Source organism: Myotis daubentonii, chromosome 14 (assembly GCF_963259705.1).
Source record: "Myotis daubentonii chromosome 14, mMyoDau2.1, whole genome shotgun sequence".
Taxonomy (NCBI): domain Eukaryota; kingdom Metazoa; phylum Chordata; class Mammalia; order Chiroptera; family Vespertilionidae; genus Myotis; species Myotis daubentonii.
Window position 1 is genome coordinate 16454732 of NC_081853.1, and position 19314 is coordinate 16474045.

General features: G+C 41.7%; 1 protein-coding gene across 4 annotated transcripts in view; it reads left to right on the plus strand.

Annotated features, from left to right (window-relative positions):
- ERC2 (ELKS/RAB6-interacting/CAST family member 2) overlaps window positions 1–19314 on the plus strand; it is a 906943-nt gene that overhangs the window by 525204 nt on the left and 362425 nt on the right. For all 4 annotated transcript variants that reach the window (XM_059663256.1, XM_059663255.1, XM_059663257.1 and 1 more), the window contains one exon: window positions 16749–16909. In XM_059663256.1, the coding sequence (XP_059519239.1) occupies window positions 16749–16909 (161 nt within the window). The remainder of the gene's footprint in view (window positions 1–16748; window positions 16910–19314) is intronic.

Sequence of the window (19314 nt, forward strand, 5' to 3'; positions counted from 1 at the left end):
TTTTTAAACAAAGCGATTTAAAGATTTGAGAAGTCATAAAGGGAGAAAAAATTCCAACTGAGGAAATCAGATCTTTAAGTGAATATTTGGCGTCAAAGCCAGGAATCTAATGTTCTCACTGATGTTTGTCTTGAGACTATTTGAATATGAGGGTTATGTTTGATTCAGGGTTCTGCTTAATCACCTTATTTGGGACCAGACTGCAATCTCATATTGGTAATGAAATATATAGCTGAAAAGAGCTTCTAGGAAAAAAAGTAATTTACTCACCTTAGCTGGTGTTGCTAAGTGGTTAGAGCGTTGGTCCCTGTATTGAAGGGCCTCTGGTTCAATTTCTGGTCAAGGGCACAGGCCTGGATTGCTGGTTGATCCCCTCCTCTGATTGGGGCATGTGCCAGAGGCAACCAATCAATGTGTCTCTCACATATATATGTTTCTCTCTCTTCCCTCTCCCTCCCTTCAACTCTCTATAAAAATCAATGGAAAAAAAACATCCTCAGATGGGGATTAAGCACAACAACAAAAAAGTCACTTACTTTCAAAAGGGTTCGGAGGCATAAATTGGAGAAAATGTCCCTGGGGGAAAACATGGACATGCACTTCCAAATCATGATACACGTATTTGGTGAAGCCTGGGGTTTAATGCCTGAGAGTATAATTTATGCCATCGACAGAGTACCTTTCATCACAGTTGAGGGGTTTTGAAGAACAAAGTGTCGCACATTAAGATAAGAGCAGCTTTTGTCTCTGCTCAGATGAACAGTCAGTGCTCCCACGAGTCAGGGTAATCAGGGGAAAAAACAGAAGTTGCTGCTCTTAAGCATGCAAATTATGCTCGGCAGGATTTGTGCCTTTGCTGTTTTTATAGGAGTGGCTGGATTTGACCCTTGCCATCTACCCACTCTCCTCAGGGCTCCTTTAGGGACCAATATACAGCTCCTGGTGTATATGTGTGTGTTTGGGGGGGGGGGCGTGTAGGGGGGCGGGAAGGGGAAGGGACAGTCTCGGGTGCAGAGGCAGGTGAGAAGCAGAGTAACTGGGCCTGGGAACCCAGTGCCATAACCCCGTTCTCATCAGCTCAGCGGGCTGTTCCCTGGAGCAGGAGGAGGATGCTGAGCAGCACATGGATGCCTTAGATGGGAAGAGAGGCAGAACTGGAATTGAGCAGACCACTGCTGTGACTGGGCCATACTTATTCCTTTGGAGGCTGGAAGGAAATCAGAGGGAGTCACCCTCTATTCAGCCGGAAGGTGCATCCAGGTTCTGTCCGTCCGCCTTGCCTCTGAGGTCTCATACTGATCGCCAGTTGCTTTGTGTTTAGGGAGGACTGACTGGGTGGAAGTCTTTGTTCTGAGTCTTCTCTGTGTGAAGCGATTTCCCCAAGGTTCACCAATTAAGCATTGTTTTTTCCGTGTTGCAGTCCTTCTGCCAGGAGGGAGCCAGGTCACTGTGGGGGGTGCTGTGTCCTGGGGAGGCATTTTGGGAGGATTTCCTTCTGCAGAAGCCACAGGGTCAACATAAAGCCCCTATAAAGTGTTTTAAATGCAGGGGACATTGAAGAAGAAGAGCTCATTCTGGCACTTCGCGCCTGGTTTTTGCTTTTTGCCCACCGAGGCGCTAACCACGCCAGCACTCTGAGGGGTGTATTTAGTTTGAGGAGAGTGAAGCTTTACTATGATTTTGTGCTTATCTGGATTATCATTCTAAGGAAACCAGTACCTGCTGGTGGCCTTTAAGGGTTAGAGATGATACACTAGTGTCTATCATTGAACACGGTGCTTAAAAATGTCTTATTGTTTGTGTGTGCAATAGTTTGATTTATAAAAAAGAGGACCACAATTATGGCATTTTTATCACTTTACTTTTTTATCACTGATTAGGATATGACAGCCTGATTTAATAGCCATTGATTTGAATGCTGACGATATTACGTGGGTATGTAGGTGTCCTGGGGAATGGAAGGCATGTACGGCATGAAAATTCTCTGCCGAAATCCTCCTAGCTGTGACATTTTGGGGAGGATTCTTCCTGCAGAGGATGGGATGAACTCATTGACCGTATGTGAGCATCTCCCTTCTTCTCCCCCAGCATTTGCCCTGTCTTTTCTTTTCCCTGCAGAAGTGTATGCCTAATATATGTGTATGCACTTTTTGTGAATTAAAACGTTTATTGTTAGATAATTGTAGTTTAGGTGCAGTTTTAAGAAAAGAGAAAGAGATCTTAACCCAGTTTCTCCCAGTGGTAACATCTTGGAAAACTATAGTAAGTATCACAACCAGGATGTTGACATCGATAACAAGATACAGAACATTTCATCACCCCAGGGATCCCTTATGTTGCCTTTTTTTCCCCCCAACTGCACTCAACCCCTCCCCCATACATATCCCTTACCCCTGGCAACCATTAATCTGTCCTTCATTTCTACAATTTTGTCACTTCAAGAACATTATATAAATGGAATCCTATAGGATGCAACCTTTATGGGTTGGCTTTTTTCCAGTTAGCATAACTCACTGATGATCCCTCCAAGTTGTGTGTATCAATACTTCCTTCCTTTTGATTGCTGAGTAGTGTTCCATGGTATGGATGTACCGCAGTCCACCAGTTAAAGAACATCAGGTTGTCCCCATTGCTTTTCTTTTACTAATAAAGACGTTATGAACAGTCATGTACAGGATTTTGCATGAACATAAGTTTTTATTTCTCTGAGATGAATGATAAAAAGTGTGCAGTGCTCTGTTATATGGCAGTTGCATGCTGAGTTTTACAAGAAACTCCCAAGTTGTTTTCCAGAGCAGTTGGACCATTTTACACTCCCACCAGCAATGTAAGAGGGACCCAGGTTTTCCGAATCTTCACTAGCATTCATTATTGTCACTACTTTAAAAAAACATGTTTTGATTGATTTTTTAGAGAGAGAGGAAGGGAGAGGGAAAGAGAGAGAGAAACATCAATGTGAGAGAAAAAGACATCAATTGATTGCTTTCCATATGGCACCCTGACTGGGGATTTAACCTGAAACTTGGTCATGTGCCCTGACCAGGAATTGAACTGGCAACCCTTCGGTGCATAGGACATTACTCAACCAACTGCGTCACATTGGCCAGGACGCTTGTTACTACTTTTATTTTAGCCACTCAGATAGGTATGTTTTTAATTTTGGTTTTCCCATGGTAATTGTTAATATGTAGAAATGCAATTGATATTTGTTAGGTTACTCTTGTACCTTGCAACTTTGCTGAATACATTTACTAGTTCTGGGCTTTTCTGTGTAAATTCTTTAGTGTTCTCTACATAGATAGTTATGTCATCTGCAAAGAAGAGCAGCTTTATGATTTCCCTTCCAATTTTTATGCTTTTTGTTTATTCTTCTTGCCTTATTGTAGTGACTAGGACTCTAAGCACTGCCAAGTAAGAGGGTGAGAGCAGGTCTCCTTTCCTTGCTCCTGATCTTAGAGGAAAAGCATTCAGTCTTTCACCACTGGTATCTGTAGATTTTTTTTTCTGTAATTGCTCTTTATCAAGTAAAGAAAGTTCCCTGATATTTGGCATATACATTCTGAAACACAATGTTATATCTTTAAAGCAAAAGGGAACTAACTAAACAGTGGAGAGTATTTTGTCATGTTCATTTTGTTTATGTGAGCTCCAGGTGAGAATGCAGTCTGCCAATATCTTGATTTCAATCTTGTGAGAACCTAGTCATATTGTGCTTCCTGCCTAGTCTTTCGACCTACAGAACCATGAGCTGCCAAATTTGTGGCAATGTGTTACATAGAAATAGAAAATAATAGAAAATAGAAAAGTCAACTAAGATAGCTTAGAACATTGCTGGAATCAAAGCACATAGTGAATTTTCTACTCCAGTGACTCAAATGGGACTCAAGGTTCATTCACTAAATATGTTCATTCATGCATTTGTGGGTGCTGGCTATATGTTAGATATTGTACTCAGGAGTGGGGACACTAGAAGAATGAGCCAATGTCTTTCCTTGCTGTTGAAGGAATCATGCTCCAGAGTTTCTCACCAGATTCTCTCAGTGAAGACCCCTCTAACAATTGTTCCATTATATTTGAACCCAACAATCAGACTCACAGTTCTTGGGTAAATACCTTACGTTTCCAAGCTTGACTTATCCATCAATTAAATGCCCTGGTTCTTTGGGAATATGTGAGGGTCAAATGGGATCTAGGAAACCATATTAATGAAATCAGAGGTAATGATTATCGTTCCCCGGTATAGCTCCTTCTCTTCTTTTCTCCCTCTGGGCACCCCTCCCACTATTATCTATGGACCAGCTTCTGTGTGTTTGAGATGCTGGGCCCCATGTAAAGACACAAAGATGTATTAGACTACATATATTCAAGTCCCAAGATGGCACCAGGGAGGCCACTAACTACTACATAAGAAGAGAACTATGATGCAAGGATCCTGAAGGACTCAGGAAAGGGATTGGAGCCAGGCTTGATTTGGGCTGATTAAAATGTGTCACCGTCAACACGTTATCTCCTGCAGAATCAAAGAGGCCTCTTTCTGTCATGCCTCCTTGGGACTGCCTCAGAACGGATCTTTCCACTGCAAAAACTTAGGGCTATTTGACAACACTGCCCTGACTTGTTGAATGGGAATGAACAGACCTTACTAATAGAGGTGGCCCAGTGCATAGACAAATGGTTTTGATTTTCTAGGGCCTGACAACTTATTTTGTGTGCTGCAGAAACAAAATGATAACAACAATAAAATCAGGAAATGCTGAACAGGCACAAAACAAAACAAAACAAACAAACAACAAACCACAAGTAAACAACCATGCTAAACTCCCCAAACCCATAGGAATGTTAGTAGGGAGCAAGGTGAAATGAGCCACATTCAAGCACATGGTGGGCAGGGTGGAGGTGGCAGGAGTGACTGTTGACAGCTCTGGAGTCACTAACACTCCAGCACTCCCTGGTGAACCCAGATTATAATCAGCATAAATCTAAGTGACTGTCAGGGGCAAAGCAGCCATGCCTGAAAGTGTAGCCTGAATTGAGGTCCTTTTGGCTGAGGGTAGCTGCCCCATAACTGCCACCAGGGGGCCCCGTCCTGCTCTCAGTTCTGCTTTATTACCACTGGCCTTGGGAAGCTGTGGTCCACTAGCAACTAATTTTTTCATGGGAGGTGAAGTACTTTCTATGCAGATGTTCCTTAGTTGCAATTTTTTAAAAATTTACTTTTTTTAAACTGATAATTCATGTTTGCAGCAATAAATACCAAGAAGAATATAATAGATTACCTGAAATCTGTAAGCCTAGAAACAAACCCGCCATAAATATTTTGGCGCATTTCCTTCTCATCTTTCTTTCTATGAATATGCATTTAAAAGCTCACACATAGTTACATTGTATTGTATTTACTATCTACTTACCTGCTTTTCTAATTTAGGATTTCCTGAACATCTTTCCTTTACATTAAATCTTTCTACTTAGTGTTTAATGTCTGACCAACATAACAACTGGATGTCTGTGATTTAGTATCCAATTTCCTTGCAACATTTACACGCGTGTGTGTGCGCACGCGCACCTGCGTACACACACACACACACACACACACACACTCATATGTACATATATACATACCCAATTTTATCCTGATTTTTATAAGAAATAAATATAAATTATAATGAACATGTTTATCCTAAGAATAAATTCCTCTGGGCACATCCCTTATTATGTTAATATAATTAATTCCTAAAGTGGAATTACATAGTCAAATAGTAATTCATGAATTTATTCGGTATAATTAATAAATTATACTGAATTTCATGTTTATCTCATATGTTCAAAAAAACGTATAATTTCTACAAAGAGTGAAATGATTTCTAAACATCACCATTGGACAATGAAGTGGTAAAACTTTGATGTTCTGGCTCTTTCTAATACAGTAATTCCTAGACACATGGCTATTTACATTTAAATTCTAGTTCATTAAAATTAAAATTGAATTAAATTGAAAATTCCGTTTCTCATTTGCATAGTCACATCTCCAGTGTTCTGCAGCCATTGGGTAGTTAGTGGCATGTGTATTGACAGCTCCGACGAGAATCCCCCCATCATTGCAGGAAGTTCTGTGGGACAACACAGCTCTCATATCTTCATGGGTTCCTCCACGACTGTGTCTGGAATTTAGCTAAAACTAAAATATGAACACACATTTTGCATGTGATTAGTTTGGTTTGTTATAAATAGATTTTGTAGTAAAAATTTCACCATTCCATTGAAGATGAAAATATTGTGTCATTCTGAAAATGGAAGAAAATGTAACGCTCTGTCCTGCTTGCTTACCCTCTAACAGGCTGAAAATGAAACGCCAGTGTTTAAACGAACATCACTGTTGGTAATGATTGCAGGCTCCTGTGCGCTTACTAGGTGCCCAGCTCGTAACTATTGTAACTCTTGTCACTTCACAAGGACGTTAGGAGGTACAGTTATTTACCACGTTTTACAGGAAGAAACTGATATACATGGAGTGCAAGTATCTTTCCCAGGATCGCAGAGCCAGCACGCTGGTTCCTGCTTGGACATAAGCCCTCTGGCTTCAGAGTCCACATTCTTAACCAACCGCTCCCTCAACTGCTTTTCAAGAATGTTCGAGACTCTGTGAGAGAAAAGACCAGCTCTTTGCTGTGCTGCAGACTGGGCACCCATAAACAGTACCTCCCAGCCGCTCATGAAGTAGCTACACCAAAGGGACACAGAAGCACGCCCCGCACAGCCCTTTCCCCCGGGGGGTGCCACAGCGCTGCCCTGAATGAGCGCCCCAGGCTTCCTGCAGACACCTTTCCTCTGCGGCTCAACCCTGTCCATTCAACCACATCTGTGACATCAGGTGCACATATTTTGCACATCTCTCCTCTACCCGTTTTTTATTATGGTGTGAAGTTTCCTTCATGAGCCTGGGGAGAGAAGGGGGGAGGGGGAATTGAAAATGGAGTCAGCATCTAAGAGCTTGAGCTCGAACACTTGATGCGGTATTTGTTTGCAGCTGAAGGATCAGAGGTGACACAGCTAAGCAAAGCTCCTGGATGCATAAGCTTCAGTGAGGAGAACACAAAGCCGAAACACAGTCTTGAGGGTGGCGGTCAGGTCCCGGCAGAAAGCAGCCTGGGGATTTTCAGTTTCAACCTTTTCCAAAAGGTGTCACTCTAAGGCAGCCATGGGGAGGTGGGGAGGAGGCGGAGATAGAAGTCAGATAAGAGTAATTGGAAAAATAAGATTAGTGGTCCCTGTTTTAACAGATCCTCTGCCCACAGCCGCTGTCTGAGAAGTTGTTGCTGTCGAGGAGGGAGGGTCTTGGCGTTTACCTTCAGCTTCTGATCTTGGGGTGACCTTCTCGGTGTCCAGAGCCGAACTGAGCCAAATCCCAGCTGTTCCCACAGGACCAATTCCCATTCCGGTTTTGCTGTGACCCGGGACGCGGGGATCTCATTGGCTCTGTGCAAACTCAGTTTGCATCCTCTTGAATGGAGCAAAGGCAGAAATCCAGGAGGGACGGTGATGGTGAGGCCCGGAGAGCCCATCTATTTTTAAAATAAAGCTTTAAAAGCTGTGTAAAGAGTCCAAATTATTAAGACAAAATAGATACTAACTCAATACTGACGTATAATTCAAGAAAAATAAATTTGTTTTATCAAAATATTTGAAGATCAGCTCTTGCCAAGCACGCCTCCGAAAAGCACTGGCCATTGCCACGTGTCGGGAAGAGACACACAGAACCCGGAGCGTGGCTCTTGGCAGATAACCGAGAGAGAAGCTGGTTTTCAAATATTTAGTTAAACAACACAAATGTATGTGTAAGTTTAAGTCGACACATGTTAATGATTTCAGGTCTTAAACAGGTTTTTTATTTTATTGTTTTAAGGCTCCGCTGCTCGCTTTAAAAGTCCCGACAGTTTCTGCAGAGCTGGCTATAAGCAGGAGGCTCCTTAAAAATTCACTTGATGGCTTCATTATTCTGAGAGGGCACAGAGCTATGCATTATTCAAACACAACGGGGTAGTCCTGGTAACTTAGCCATTTTATAAGAGACGTTTTATGATTTGCCACATAGAATGACTAATCAAAGCAGAAATGACATATAGTTATTTTAAGGTTTGCTTTTTTTTTCCTTTTTAGTTGGTGAAACTAGACACCTAGCTTGAAGAAACCTTTAATTATTATGTTCTATAACCAATATATTTTAAAATGTAACCCCAGCTTTATAGATATAGGATTAGAATACTAGTCTTGCCATATCTGGAGATCTTTTAGGAAATTATTATTATTATGAAATTATTTTAAATGGAATATCTTACATATATAGAAGACTTCTGAGGTTGCTGTGAATTCTGTTTTCATCGAGGTTGGTGTTTTAGGAATTAAACAGCCATTCTAAAAAAAAAAAAAATTTCCCCACTCAGGAAATACTGTCTGTTGAATTACCCAGAGATGTGCTTCTAAAAGAAGCAAATCCTGTGTCAAATGGACACAAATGGGTTGCTTTCCTGCTGGGTTCCTCCAAAGCGTCTTTTGGCTCATAATCATTGGGATTCTCCAGCAGCAGGTCCCTGTGAACCGATCCCCCGCCTCCATGGGGGTCCCCAGCAGGTGTGTCTTACCCCTCCACCCCCCCTTCAGCAGGCTACTCCGCGTGCCTCCTTCAGGGAGGCTAGCCATGGGCCTAGGGCAGGGTTGGCTCCTGTTTTACTCGTGCTCATCACTCAGTACTTTAATGAATTTTTAAACCACAGCTGTGATTAAATTGTTGTTTGATTTAAGCTTGCCTGCCAAACCAGACAGCTTCTGAGGACAGGTCTGTCACTGTGCGGGCAGAGTGCCTGGCACACAAGGGTACGCCCGCCAAGGCAGGGGTGAGGGGAGGAAGGAGTGCTCATCTCCCGGGCCCTGTGGAGACGCCGTGGAAAGTAGAGCAGGACGAAGAGCTACTTGCTTCTACTCCAGCTCAACCTGGAACTTTGTTATTGTGCCAACCTGCAACTTGCAGGTTCCTGAGGATGCTTGGCAGCTGCTGGGGCGGCAATGGGCGTAAGTCCTGAGGAGCTGAGTCACTGGGCCTCCTTATCGCCATGGAAAAGAGAAGGTACTTGAGGCAAACCGAGAGGATGGCAAGGGGACCACTGATTTATAGGGTAGGAAAGTCTCAAGTTCGAGCTTACACTTCATCCATCATTGCATTAAGTGGGTCAGAGGAGGGTGTTTCAGAGTCACGATTTTGCATTCCGCTTCCTGCCCTTCCTCGGGTATTACTGAGTGTGGACACTGGTGCTGTGGAGGTACTTATGGCGCTTCCAGAGAAGATACAGACATGGTCCGTGCCCACCAGGGGATTGCAATCTAGTTGTAGCAACTAAGCACACACATGAAATAGTTGAGCAGAAGTGGGAAGTGGATTTGATTAGATGGTTGAAAGTCAGGTGCAAACAGGAAGAACTGAAGGCATTTGGGTTGGGTAGAGGTCGCCTGGTTAGCAACCATTCTAGGGACGATGGTCACTGTCATGCACTGGGCAATTCCGGGGTGTCCTGCAGAGAGGGCTGGGTACTTTATGTATATTATCTCCCTGTAGGCTTTTGCCCATCCCGTATATGGCTCTGTTTCCTTCCCACTTTAGAGAGGTCAGTAATATCCAGGGTTCCCAGACTTGGCTGCACTTGGCAGTGACATCAGAATCATCAGTATCTTTAATAAAATATGGATGCCTAACTCCCACTCGCGTGCATTTTTATTTCATTGGTAGAGGTGTGACCATAGCATGAGGATTTTGCAAAGCTTTCCAATAGATTCTAATGTGCAACAACATTTGGGAAGCACTGGCTTAGGATTGGCTTAAGGCCACAGAGATTCTTTTGTTGGAGCCAGAACTTGACCCAGGTCTGTCTACTTTCAGAACTCTCACCTCTTCTAATCACCGCACCCAGCGAAATGGGCCGGGCTCCATGACAGAGCCTTCACCGATGCGGTTAGCACAGGCGTGTGTTTGCCTGTGTTTGTGGTTGGTTTAGGGTAGGTGACAGCAAGCACAAAATCCTGAATTCAGTCGTAAGCGACCGTAACCTGGGGTGAATGCTTACCAGGCACTGTATTAATAAAAGCTGACACCAGGTACTAGCCACCAAGTATCAGGCATTGTTCTCAGGGTGTCACACATGTCAACCCACTGAATCTTCCCAAAATCCCTTTGAACTAAGTTCTGCTCTTCCACTTTACAAGCCTCACTGAGGGTGACCCTGCTACTAAGTAGTGCAATAACCCCTGAGTTTTGTCTGTGACCACTGTGCTCTGCTGCCTCTTCTTTTAAAAAGGTATTGTTTTCATATTTTCCAGGCTTGGCACTAAGGGCTTTGCATTCATGGCTTCTGCTTCATTTAACACTTGCATTTACTAGTGCTTGTTATGCGAAGTGCTATTGTTTTAGAGGAGGAAACTGAGACAATTGATAAATGTGAAAGCAAGGTCTTTGGTTTCAGGATCAGGGTAGTGCTGGCTTGTGGAATGAGTTGGTAAACTTTCCCTCCTCTTCAAGTTTTTGGAATAGTTTCAGAAGAATAGGTATTAATTCTTCATGAGTGTTTGGTAGAATTCACCTGTGAAGCCATCTGGTCCTAATTTTTTTTTTTTTTGCGGGGGGCGGGGGGGTTTGGGGGGAATTTTTTGATTACTGATTCAATTTTGTTACTAGTAATTGATCTGTTCAGATTTTCAGTTTCTTTCTGATTAAGTCTTGGAAGATTATATGTTTCTAGAAATCTGTCTGTTTCTTCTTGTAGGTTTTCCAGTTTGTTGGCGTATACCTAATCATAGTATTCTCTTATAATTTTTTGTATTTTTTTTGTGTGTTTTCAGTTCTCATCTCTCCTCTTCATTTCTGGTTGGATTTATTTGAGCCCACTCTTTTACTTTTTCTTGATGAGTCTGGCTATAGTTTTATCCATTTTATCTTTATGAAGAACCAGATTTTAGTTTAATTTCTATTTGACACATATTTTTATTCTCTATTTTATTTATTTCTGCTCTAATCTTTATTATTTTCTTCCACTCATGTTGGGCTTTATTTGTTCTTCTTATTCCTTTAGATGTAAAGTTAGACTGTTTATTTGAGATTTTCTTGATTGTTGAGGCAGGCCTGTATTACTATTAATTAGAACTACTTTTGCTGTGTCCCATAGATTTTAGTATCATTATATTTTCATTTTTTTCAAGAAATTTTATTTTTTCTTCCCTGCTTGATTCTTTCATTAACCATTGACTGTTTGGTAGAATGTTACTTAGCCTCCCCGTGTTTGTATTTGTTAGGAGTTTTTGGTAATCGATTTCTAGTTTGATACCATTGTGACTGGAGAAGATGCTTGATATGATTTCAGCCCTCAAATTCCTTAAGATTTGTTTTGTGGCCTACTGTGGTCTATCCTGAAGAATGTGCACTTGAAAAAGAAGTGTGTTTTCTGCTGTTTGGTGGCGGAATGTTCTGTAAATATCTATTAAGGCCTTTGGATTGAATGTCATTCATTCAAGGCCATTGTTACCTTGTTAATTTTCTAGCTGGAAGATCTGTCCATGGATGTAAGTGGAGTATTGAAACTGTCTAATATTATTGTAGTACCTCTGATCTCTCACTTATGTCTGTTAATACTTATTTCTTTATTTAGGTGCTCCTATATGCAGTGCATATATGTTGACATCTATATCCTCTTGTTGGATTGATCCTTTTTTCATTATGTGATGCCCTTCTTTGTCTCTGTTGTTTCAGTCTTTTTTAATGTCTATTTTGTCTGATATATGTATAGCTACCCCGTATTTCTTTTCATTTCAATTTTTATGAAATGTGTTTTTCCAGTCTTTACTTTCAGTCTGAGTGTGTCTTTCCATCTGAAGTGAGTCTCTTGTTGGCAGCATATGCTTATGTCTTTTTTTTTTTTAATCCAGCCACCATATAGCTATTGGTTGGAATATTTAGTTCATTTGTATTTAAAGTGTTCATTGATAGGTATGTAGTTATTGCACTTTTATTAATTGTTTTATAGTTCTTTTCTGTTCTTTTCATTTTCTCTCTTCTCTTGTAGACTGATGACTTTATTTAATAATTTGAGTTCCTTTCCCTTTATTTTTTGTGTATCTATTATAGGCTTTTGGTTTGTGGTTACCATGAGATTCATATATAACAAGACATATTTATGGCATTCTATTTTAAGTTGATGGTCACTTGAGATCAAAGACATTCTAAAAGTACTACATTTTTTTACCCCTCCCCCACTTTTATGTGTTTTGGCATTGTATTTCACATTGTGTGTGTGTGTGTGTGTGTGTGTGTGTGTGTATCCTTTAATGTATTATTGTAGTCACACATGATCTTATTATTTTTCTCTTTTAAGTTTAATGGTAGCTTCATACTTGGTTAATCTACTACTTTCACTAAATGTTTGCCTTTATCAGTGATATTTTTTCTTATATTTTTATTTTTTAGCTTTTTTTTTCCACTTAAAGAAGTCCCCTTAACATTCCACGTAGTGTCAGTTTAGTGGTGATGGACCCCTTTAGCTTTTGCTTGTCTCAGAAACTATTTTCCTTCAATTCTGAAAGATAGACTTTCTGGGAAGAATATTCTTGGTTTTAGGTTTTTTCTTTCATTACTTTGAATATATTGTACCATTCCTTCTGTTCTGAAAAGTTTCTGCTGAAAAATTAGCTGATAGTCTTTATGGGTATCCTCTTTGTTTAACAAACTGATTTTCTCTTGCTGCTTTTAAGATTCTCTATCTTTATTGGCATTTTTAAAATTTTTCTTTATTTATTTATTTTAGAGAGAAGGAGAAGGTGAGAGAGACATCAATTTCTTGTTCCACTTATATATGCATTCAATGGTTGCTTCTTCTGTGTGTGTCCTGACCATAGATTGAACCTGCAACCTTGGAGTATCAGAACATGCTCTAACCAATGCAGCTACCCAGCCAGGGACACTTGGTATTTTAATAATGATGTGTGTTGGTGTGGGCCTTTCTGGGTTTAACACCTAGGGGACTTGCAGCGCTTCCTGGTCTTGGTTGTCTGTTTCCTTCACCAGGTTAGAGATGGTTTCAAACATATTTCTTCAAATAGGTTCTCCAACCTTTTTTCTTCTCTCTTCTCTTTCTGGGGCCACTATGATGCAAATGTTGGTATGCTTGATGTTGTTTCACAGGTTCCTTAAACTTACTATCATTTCTTTCTTTCTTTTTATTTTTTTTTTTCACTTTAAATCCTCATCTGAAGATATTTTTCCATTGCTTTTTAGGGAGAGTGGAAGAGAGAGGGAAAGACAGAGAAACATTGATGTGAAGAAACACATCAATTGGTTGCCTCCTGTAGGAGCCCTAGCCAGGACCCGGGCGGGGTAGGAGCCTGCAACCAAAGCACGTGCCCTTGACTGGAATCGAACCCAGGACCCTTTGGTCCCAGGTCGATGCTCTATCCACTGAGCCAAATTAGCCAGGGCCTCATTATTTCCTCTTCCTCCTCCTCCTCCTCCTCCTCCTCCTCCTCCTCCTCCTCTTCTTCTTCTTCGTCTTCGTCTTCATCTTCTTTTCTTTTCTCTTCGTCTTCTTTTCTCTTCATCTTCTTTTCTCTTTATCTCCTTTTCTTTCCTTTTCTTTTCTTTTCTTTTCTTTTTTCGTTGTTCCCATTCTGTGATTTCCACTACCTGTTTGTCAGGTTGTTGATTTGGCCTTCTGTGTTATCTAATCTTTTATTTATTTCCTCTAATATATTTTTCATTTTAGTTATTGTAGTCATCAGTTCTGGTTGGTTCTTTTATTATATTTTCTGTCCCTTTATTGACGTTCTTGCTAAATTCATCTGCCCTTCTTCTGAGTTTGTTGAGCATCTTTGTCACCATTGTTTTGAATTTGTTATCTGGTAGATTACATTTAGGTTTGTAATCTTGTCTCTTTCATTTAGGTTTTCTTCTGGAATTTTGTTCTGTTCTTTCGTTAGGAACATATTCCTATGTCTCCCACTTCGGTGTTTCTCTGAGTTTTAATCTATGAAATCGGTGAAAATAGCAGCCTCTCTTGGACTTGAAGGATGGCCTTGTGTAGGAGCATCCCCTTTCTAGAGTGAGTGTGCCAGGTGTCTGGCCAGATGGCTGGATCTGTAGCTGGTGTGGGCATGGGCCATGGTAATTCCTGGGACAAGCTGTTCCCGGGCCTGAAACTGTAGCTAGAACAGGTGAGCCCCACGGGTTTCCAGGGATGAGCCATAACAGAGCCTGTCTTGGCAGGTGAGGTGGAAGCTGTAGTTGGGGCAGGCTGTGGAAAGTGCTGGAGGTCAGAGGCACTAGCCAGGAGCTGAAGATGAAGCTAGCATGGGCTGGGGGAGGGGACAGGAGCTATGGCTGGAGCCCGAGGGCAAGTAGTGTAGCCAGTGTGGGCCTGGGCCCTGGAGGCTAGAGCCTGGGGTGCACTAGGGACTAGGGTGGCCTTGGCCTGCTGGCTAGAGCTCCTGATTGACCTCCTGCCTGTGCACTCAAGGTGGTGGGGGAACACAGCAAATGTGCTGCCTGGAGCCTCCAACCCAGAGAGAGTTCCCGCCTCCCCACCCCAAACTGGCAGATGCTCTAGAGCAGTGGTTCTCACCTTGTGGGTCGCAGACCCCTTTGGGGGTCGAATGACCCTTTCACAGGGGTCGCCTTAAGACCATCGGAAAACACATATATAATTACATATTGTTTTTGTGATTAATCACTATGTTTTTATTATGTTCAGTTTGTAACAAAATACATCCTGCATATCAGATATTTACATTACAATTCATAACAGTAGCGAAATTGCAGTTATGAAGTAGCAACAAAAATAATTTTATGGTTGGGGTCACCACAACATGAGGAACTGTATTAAAGGGTCGCGGCATTAGGAAGGTTGAGAACCACTGCTCTAGAGTTAAGCAGCTGATTGATTTCTTTCCCATTTAGTCTAGATGCCCTTTAAATGACTGCTTTTGTGCTGTACCCTAGAGCCAGTGTGTCTGCAGGAGGCTCCTCAGTGCCTCATCCCTATTGCAGGTTGACTTGTGGGTGTGGGTTCCCACAGCTCTCCTGCCTGTTTCTATGTGGTCTCTCTGTCATTTCTCGTGCAGACACTGTTCAGCCAGCCCCCAGTTCTTCTTCAGGTGGAATTGCTCTGTCTGCAGGTCCATTCAATGTATTTGTGGGAGGAGGTGAGTTCAGTGTCTCCCTGTGCCGCTGTTCAGACGCCTCCTGATCTCTTTACACAGCTATTGAATGCATCAACACAGGAGGGAAGGAAGAAAAATAAAATCTCTGCTTCAGCCTCACCAAGTATTGCTTTGTAGAAGGGCTTCTGGTCATATGTATGGCATTCTCTGAACTTGTGTGAGAAACTAAACAATTTTGTGGTTGTGTTTCAATTTTTGTATATTTGTAAAGTTAAAGAATAATGCTTGTTATTCTCCAATTAAGCAGGTGTGGTTCTGAGACTTTAATAGGGTAACCTTTATATTCGTTGCTTTTTAAACTGTTTTGGGTTTTGCTATGAGTTACATTACATGGTCATCAAGTTTCCTCTTTCTATCAGGGCAAAATGGAGAGTTGGATGATCTTAAAAGCCTGTAATTTACCTTGGATGTGAGCTATAAGACTTATTCTGAATAAATTCCATGTAAAGCTGCAGAAATTATGTAGAAAGTCTTTATGAATTGGAACTTAACATGTCACTGACACATTCTGAAGTGTGTTCCTTTGCCTTTAGTGATGGATGGTCCCATTCTGCCAAGTTTAGCTGAAAGGGGTAGCTTAGAAACCCAAGCATCAGATCTGGAACCTAGAAACTTCCTGGAACGTCCATAGGTTTAAATCAGGATGGCTGCAGCCTGCATCTGTGCAAGGGATGGCATGCCACCAGCTTCTCCACGGAAGTCCCCGGGCCAGAGCTATACACACCAGCCCTGTTTCCTGTGCATCGGCGTTTAAAAGCCCCCAGTGGTTTGGGAGGATGAGGCCTTGCTTTGGGGCTTCTTGGTCCAGTTTTGGTGGGACCTGGCTGGAAACCCTGGCTATTAGATAGTCTGGCTTATTTCTATGGTGTATTAGCACCCTATAAAAGTTATATGTCATTTATTTCAAGTTTAGAGTCCTCTCAGACTTCAGGGGCCAACCAAACTTGAACCTTTTGTGGCTGGAATTCTGTTTACCTTTGGCCAAATCTTGCTTCCTGACTGTGAGCCTGGGAGGTGAGGTGAGGCCCCTTGGACATCAGGTCAGTTTTGCCAAACAAGGCTTTGATAGATTCAAACATGAATGCCTCCGAAACACGGAGATTAACTTGCTGTCAGAATCCTCTGGGGCCTACACACAGAAGTATATTGTGCCAGGCACAGTGCATTTTGAAGGTTGCCTTCCACCCACTGGGAGGCAATATCTGAGATTTTTGCCAGACACCGTTAAAATTGGGTCATGTCACTCACCTTCCACTTCCAATAAATGTATCAACAGGTTTCTATGAAGGTTGTTTGACACTCCAGTTGAATGAGGATTTTGGAGAAATTTGGACATTTCAGTGTTTGAAGCATTTGTGTTTAACCAGGGACAAAGTAAACAAGGTGCAGTGTCCCGTTCAAGGATGGCTCTGACTCCTTTGTGTCTGTTTCTGAACACAGGCTGGCAAGCAAGGCCTTGTGCTTGAATGAAGGAGCAGTAACAGCCCGTTGCATGTGCCTTTCAGATAGAGGAGCTGATGAACGCCCTGGAGAAGACCAGACAGGAGCTAGACGCCACCAAGGCACGGCTGGCCTCCACACAGCAGTCCCTGGCTGAAAAGGAAGCGCACTTGGCCAACCTCCGAATAGAGAGGAGGAAACAGCTGGAGGAGATCCTGGAGATGAAGTGAGTACCCATTTTTGTTTCCTGGTCTCTCTTTTCTGATCTCTCTTTAGGGATGGGGAAGGGAAGGCTGGAGGAGGTGAAGAAAGAGCTTGAAGAAAGAATAATTTAGCTAAAACCTGACTAGTCATTTCCAGGACTACGCTTCTTTTTTTTTTTTTTTTTTTAAGTATAGCTTCCCATGATCCATTTTGCACATTTTTCACATCTGTGATTCGGGACAAAGCATTGAGCATTAGATTTTGTATTTCTGTTTCATGGATGGCATTCTTAGGTCTGTCACAAAGGTCTGAACTGGCCCAGAGGCCGAGGCTCGTTAAGCACAATAGTAATTTGAGCAGGGCACCAGTTAAGTGGAAACTTCTCTGAGGAGGTATTTCCTAATTGTGACTATAACTTTGCTAATTATATTCTTTTCACTTGTGTACAATGCCTGGCTTGTGTTGGCTTTCATATAGTCTCAAGGTTGGCACCTCTTTGTTTAGAAAGCAGGCCTCTGATTTGCTGAGCTGATAAAAACAGGCTTGGAAATTCTACCGCACCCCCACCCCTTCTGGGGAAGGTTAGGTAAGGGGGGAGACTGGATCCAATCTCTTTTCTTTGATTTAATCAGTAAAGTACGGCCACATGCTGGGTAGTGGTCATTCCTGTGGGCCTATAGCACATCCATCTCCACCTAGGTCTTATTTTGCCCTCACAATGAAATAATATCATTATGGAAGAACATAGCCGAGAAAATTACTCAAAGATATTAGAAATAATCAATTGCTATGGATCTGTTTCTAAAGAAGCAGATAAGAAGCAACATGTCTCCATATAAGTTTTAAAATGAAATAATCACCAAGAAATAATTTCAATCCACCTTCCTTCCACAATCAGGGGAAATGTACATAACGATGACATCTTAAGCCTGTAACATAGACTTTGAAATTGGTGGCTAGGTATGGGAGAATGACCTTCTCCTGACCCCACAAGCCTTACACATGGTTAACATTAGACCTGAGAGCTTAGATCATGGAAAATGTGGAGTGAAACATTTTGAAAGATTTAATAATGAGGACAAAACTTTTATTTCTCATCAACTACCTCAGTTTCTCTAAGACCAAAGAATAAGTAGTTTTTTCTCACCTATAAACTCAAATGTTTCCTAATAAAAGATGATATAATGAAAACAGATATTTTTATCCTCAGTTTAGAGGTGGGGGAACTGAAAGTCAGAAAGCTTTCAAGTAATTTGCTTAAGTCCATCTGGCCAGAATTAAAAGCAAAACCTTCTACCTCAAGCTTTCTTTCTATGACCTCATTTTCTCAAGAAGTCATGTGAGCGCCACCCAGCCCAGAACTTCTGTGTCTGAGTCAGTGTGGCGATCATCCTTCCTAGAACTGTGCCTGGCCTGCGGTAGGTGCTCAGTGCTTGTTTGTTGAATAAGTGAGTAGGTTGAATGCGGAGACTGGATTTTATGTAACTAAGAAGCATAGTATTTCAAGCGCCTTGATCAATAATCTATTCACTACCAGCACATTGATTTCATCAGCCTTTATTCTTTTCCATTCATCTGTTCACTTCTGCTTCCTGGTATGCAGCCTAGTTTCTCTTATTGTTTCCAAGGTAACTCTCTATCTCCTGGAGTGATTTATTATGCCATTTTATGGAAATTTCCATTCCTTCCTTTTCATAAAAAGAGCATATTCTCTCAACACTTTGAGAGAACAAATAATGGTGAAGCATGCTGGTTTGGAAGTCATCAGACCTAGAAATCCTATTGCTTCTACCTGGTGGCTGGTGACTTAAGGGAAGTGACCTGACTGTCACTGATCCTCCAGTTCCCTCCTGTAACCACTTCCCTGGGGTGGTTCTGAGCAGGGGTCCTCAGAGGAGGGCTTGGCACATGGAACAGAATATATGAGTGTAAATGGTGCTACCAGCCAATGAAAATATATCATGCGTTTAGTATACTTTGTGAAGAGTATCATTTATCTAAAATTTGGATTTATTTTTCTAAAACATATAAACCTTTTCCATGTGTATGTTTTCCCACTTAATTTCATGATTTCAGATAGCACCTAACTAAGACCTCTTTTGGTGAATTGCCACATTATTTCTGAAGTGCTTAATCTGCTACCACTACAAAATAAATACAAAATTCCTCTGTTAATTCCTTTGGTAAAAGTAACAAAGCCCCGCTTCACTAAGCCCAATATGAACCCCATTGACTATTTAATCGGCCCAGAACCCCACTTATGGCTCTGTTCTGGGACTGTGGGGACAAAGGTACAGGGCAATTGTATTGACTGAGAACAGCAACTAGATTCATCAACCTCCTGGGCTGTTCGAGTCCTCCAACTGGTTTGATTGTTCTTGATTATTAAGCTGAGTTGCCATATTGGTTACTCGACATTAACCCAGT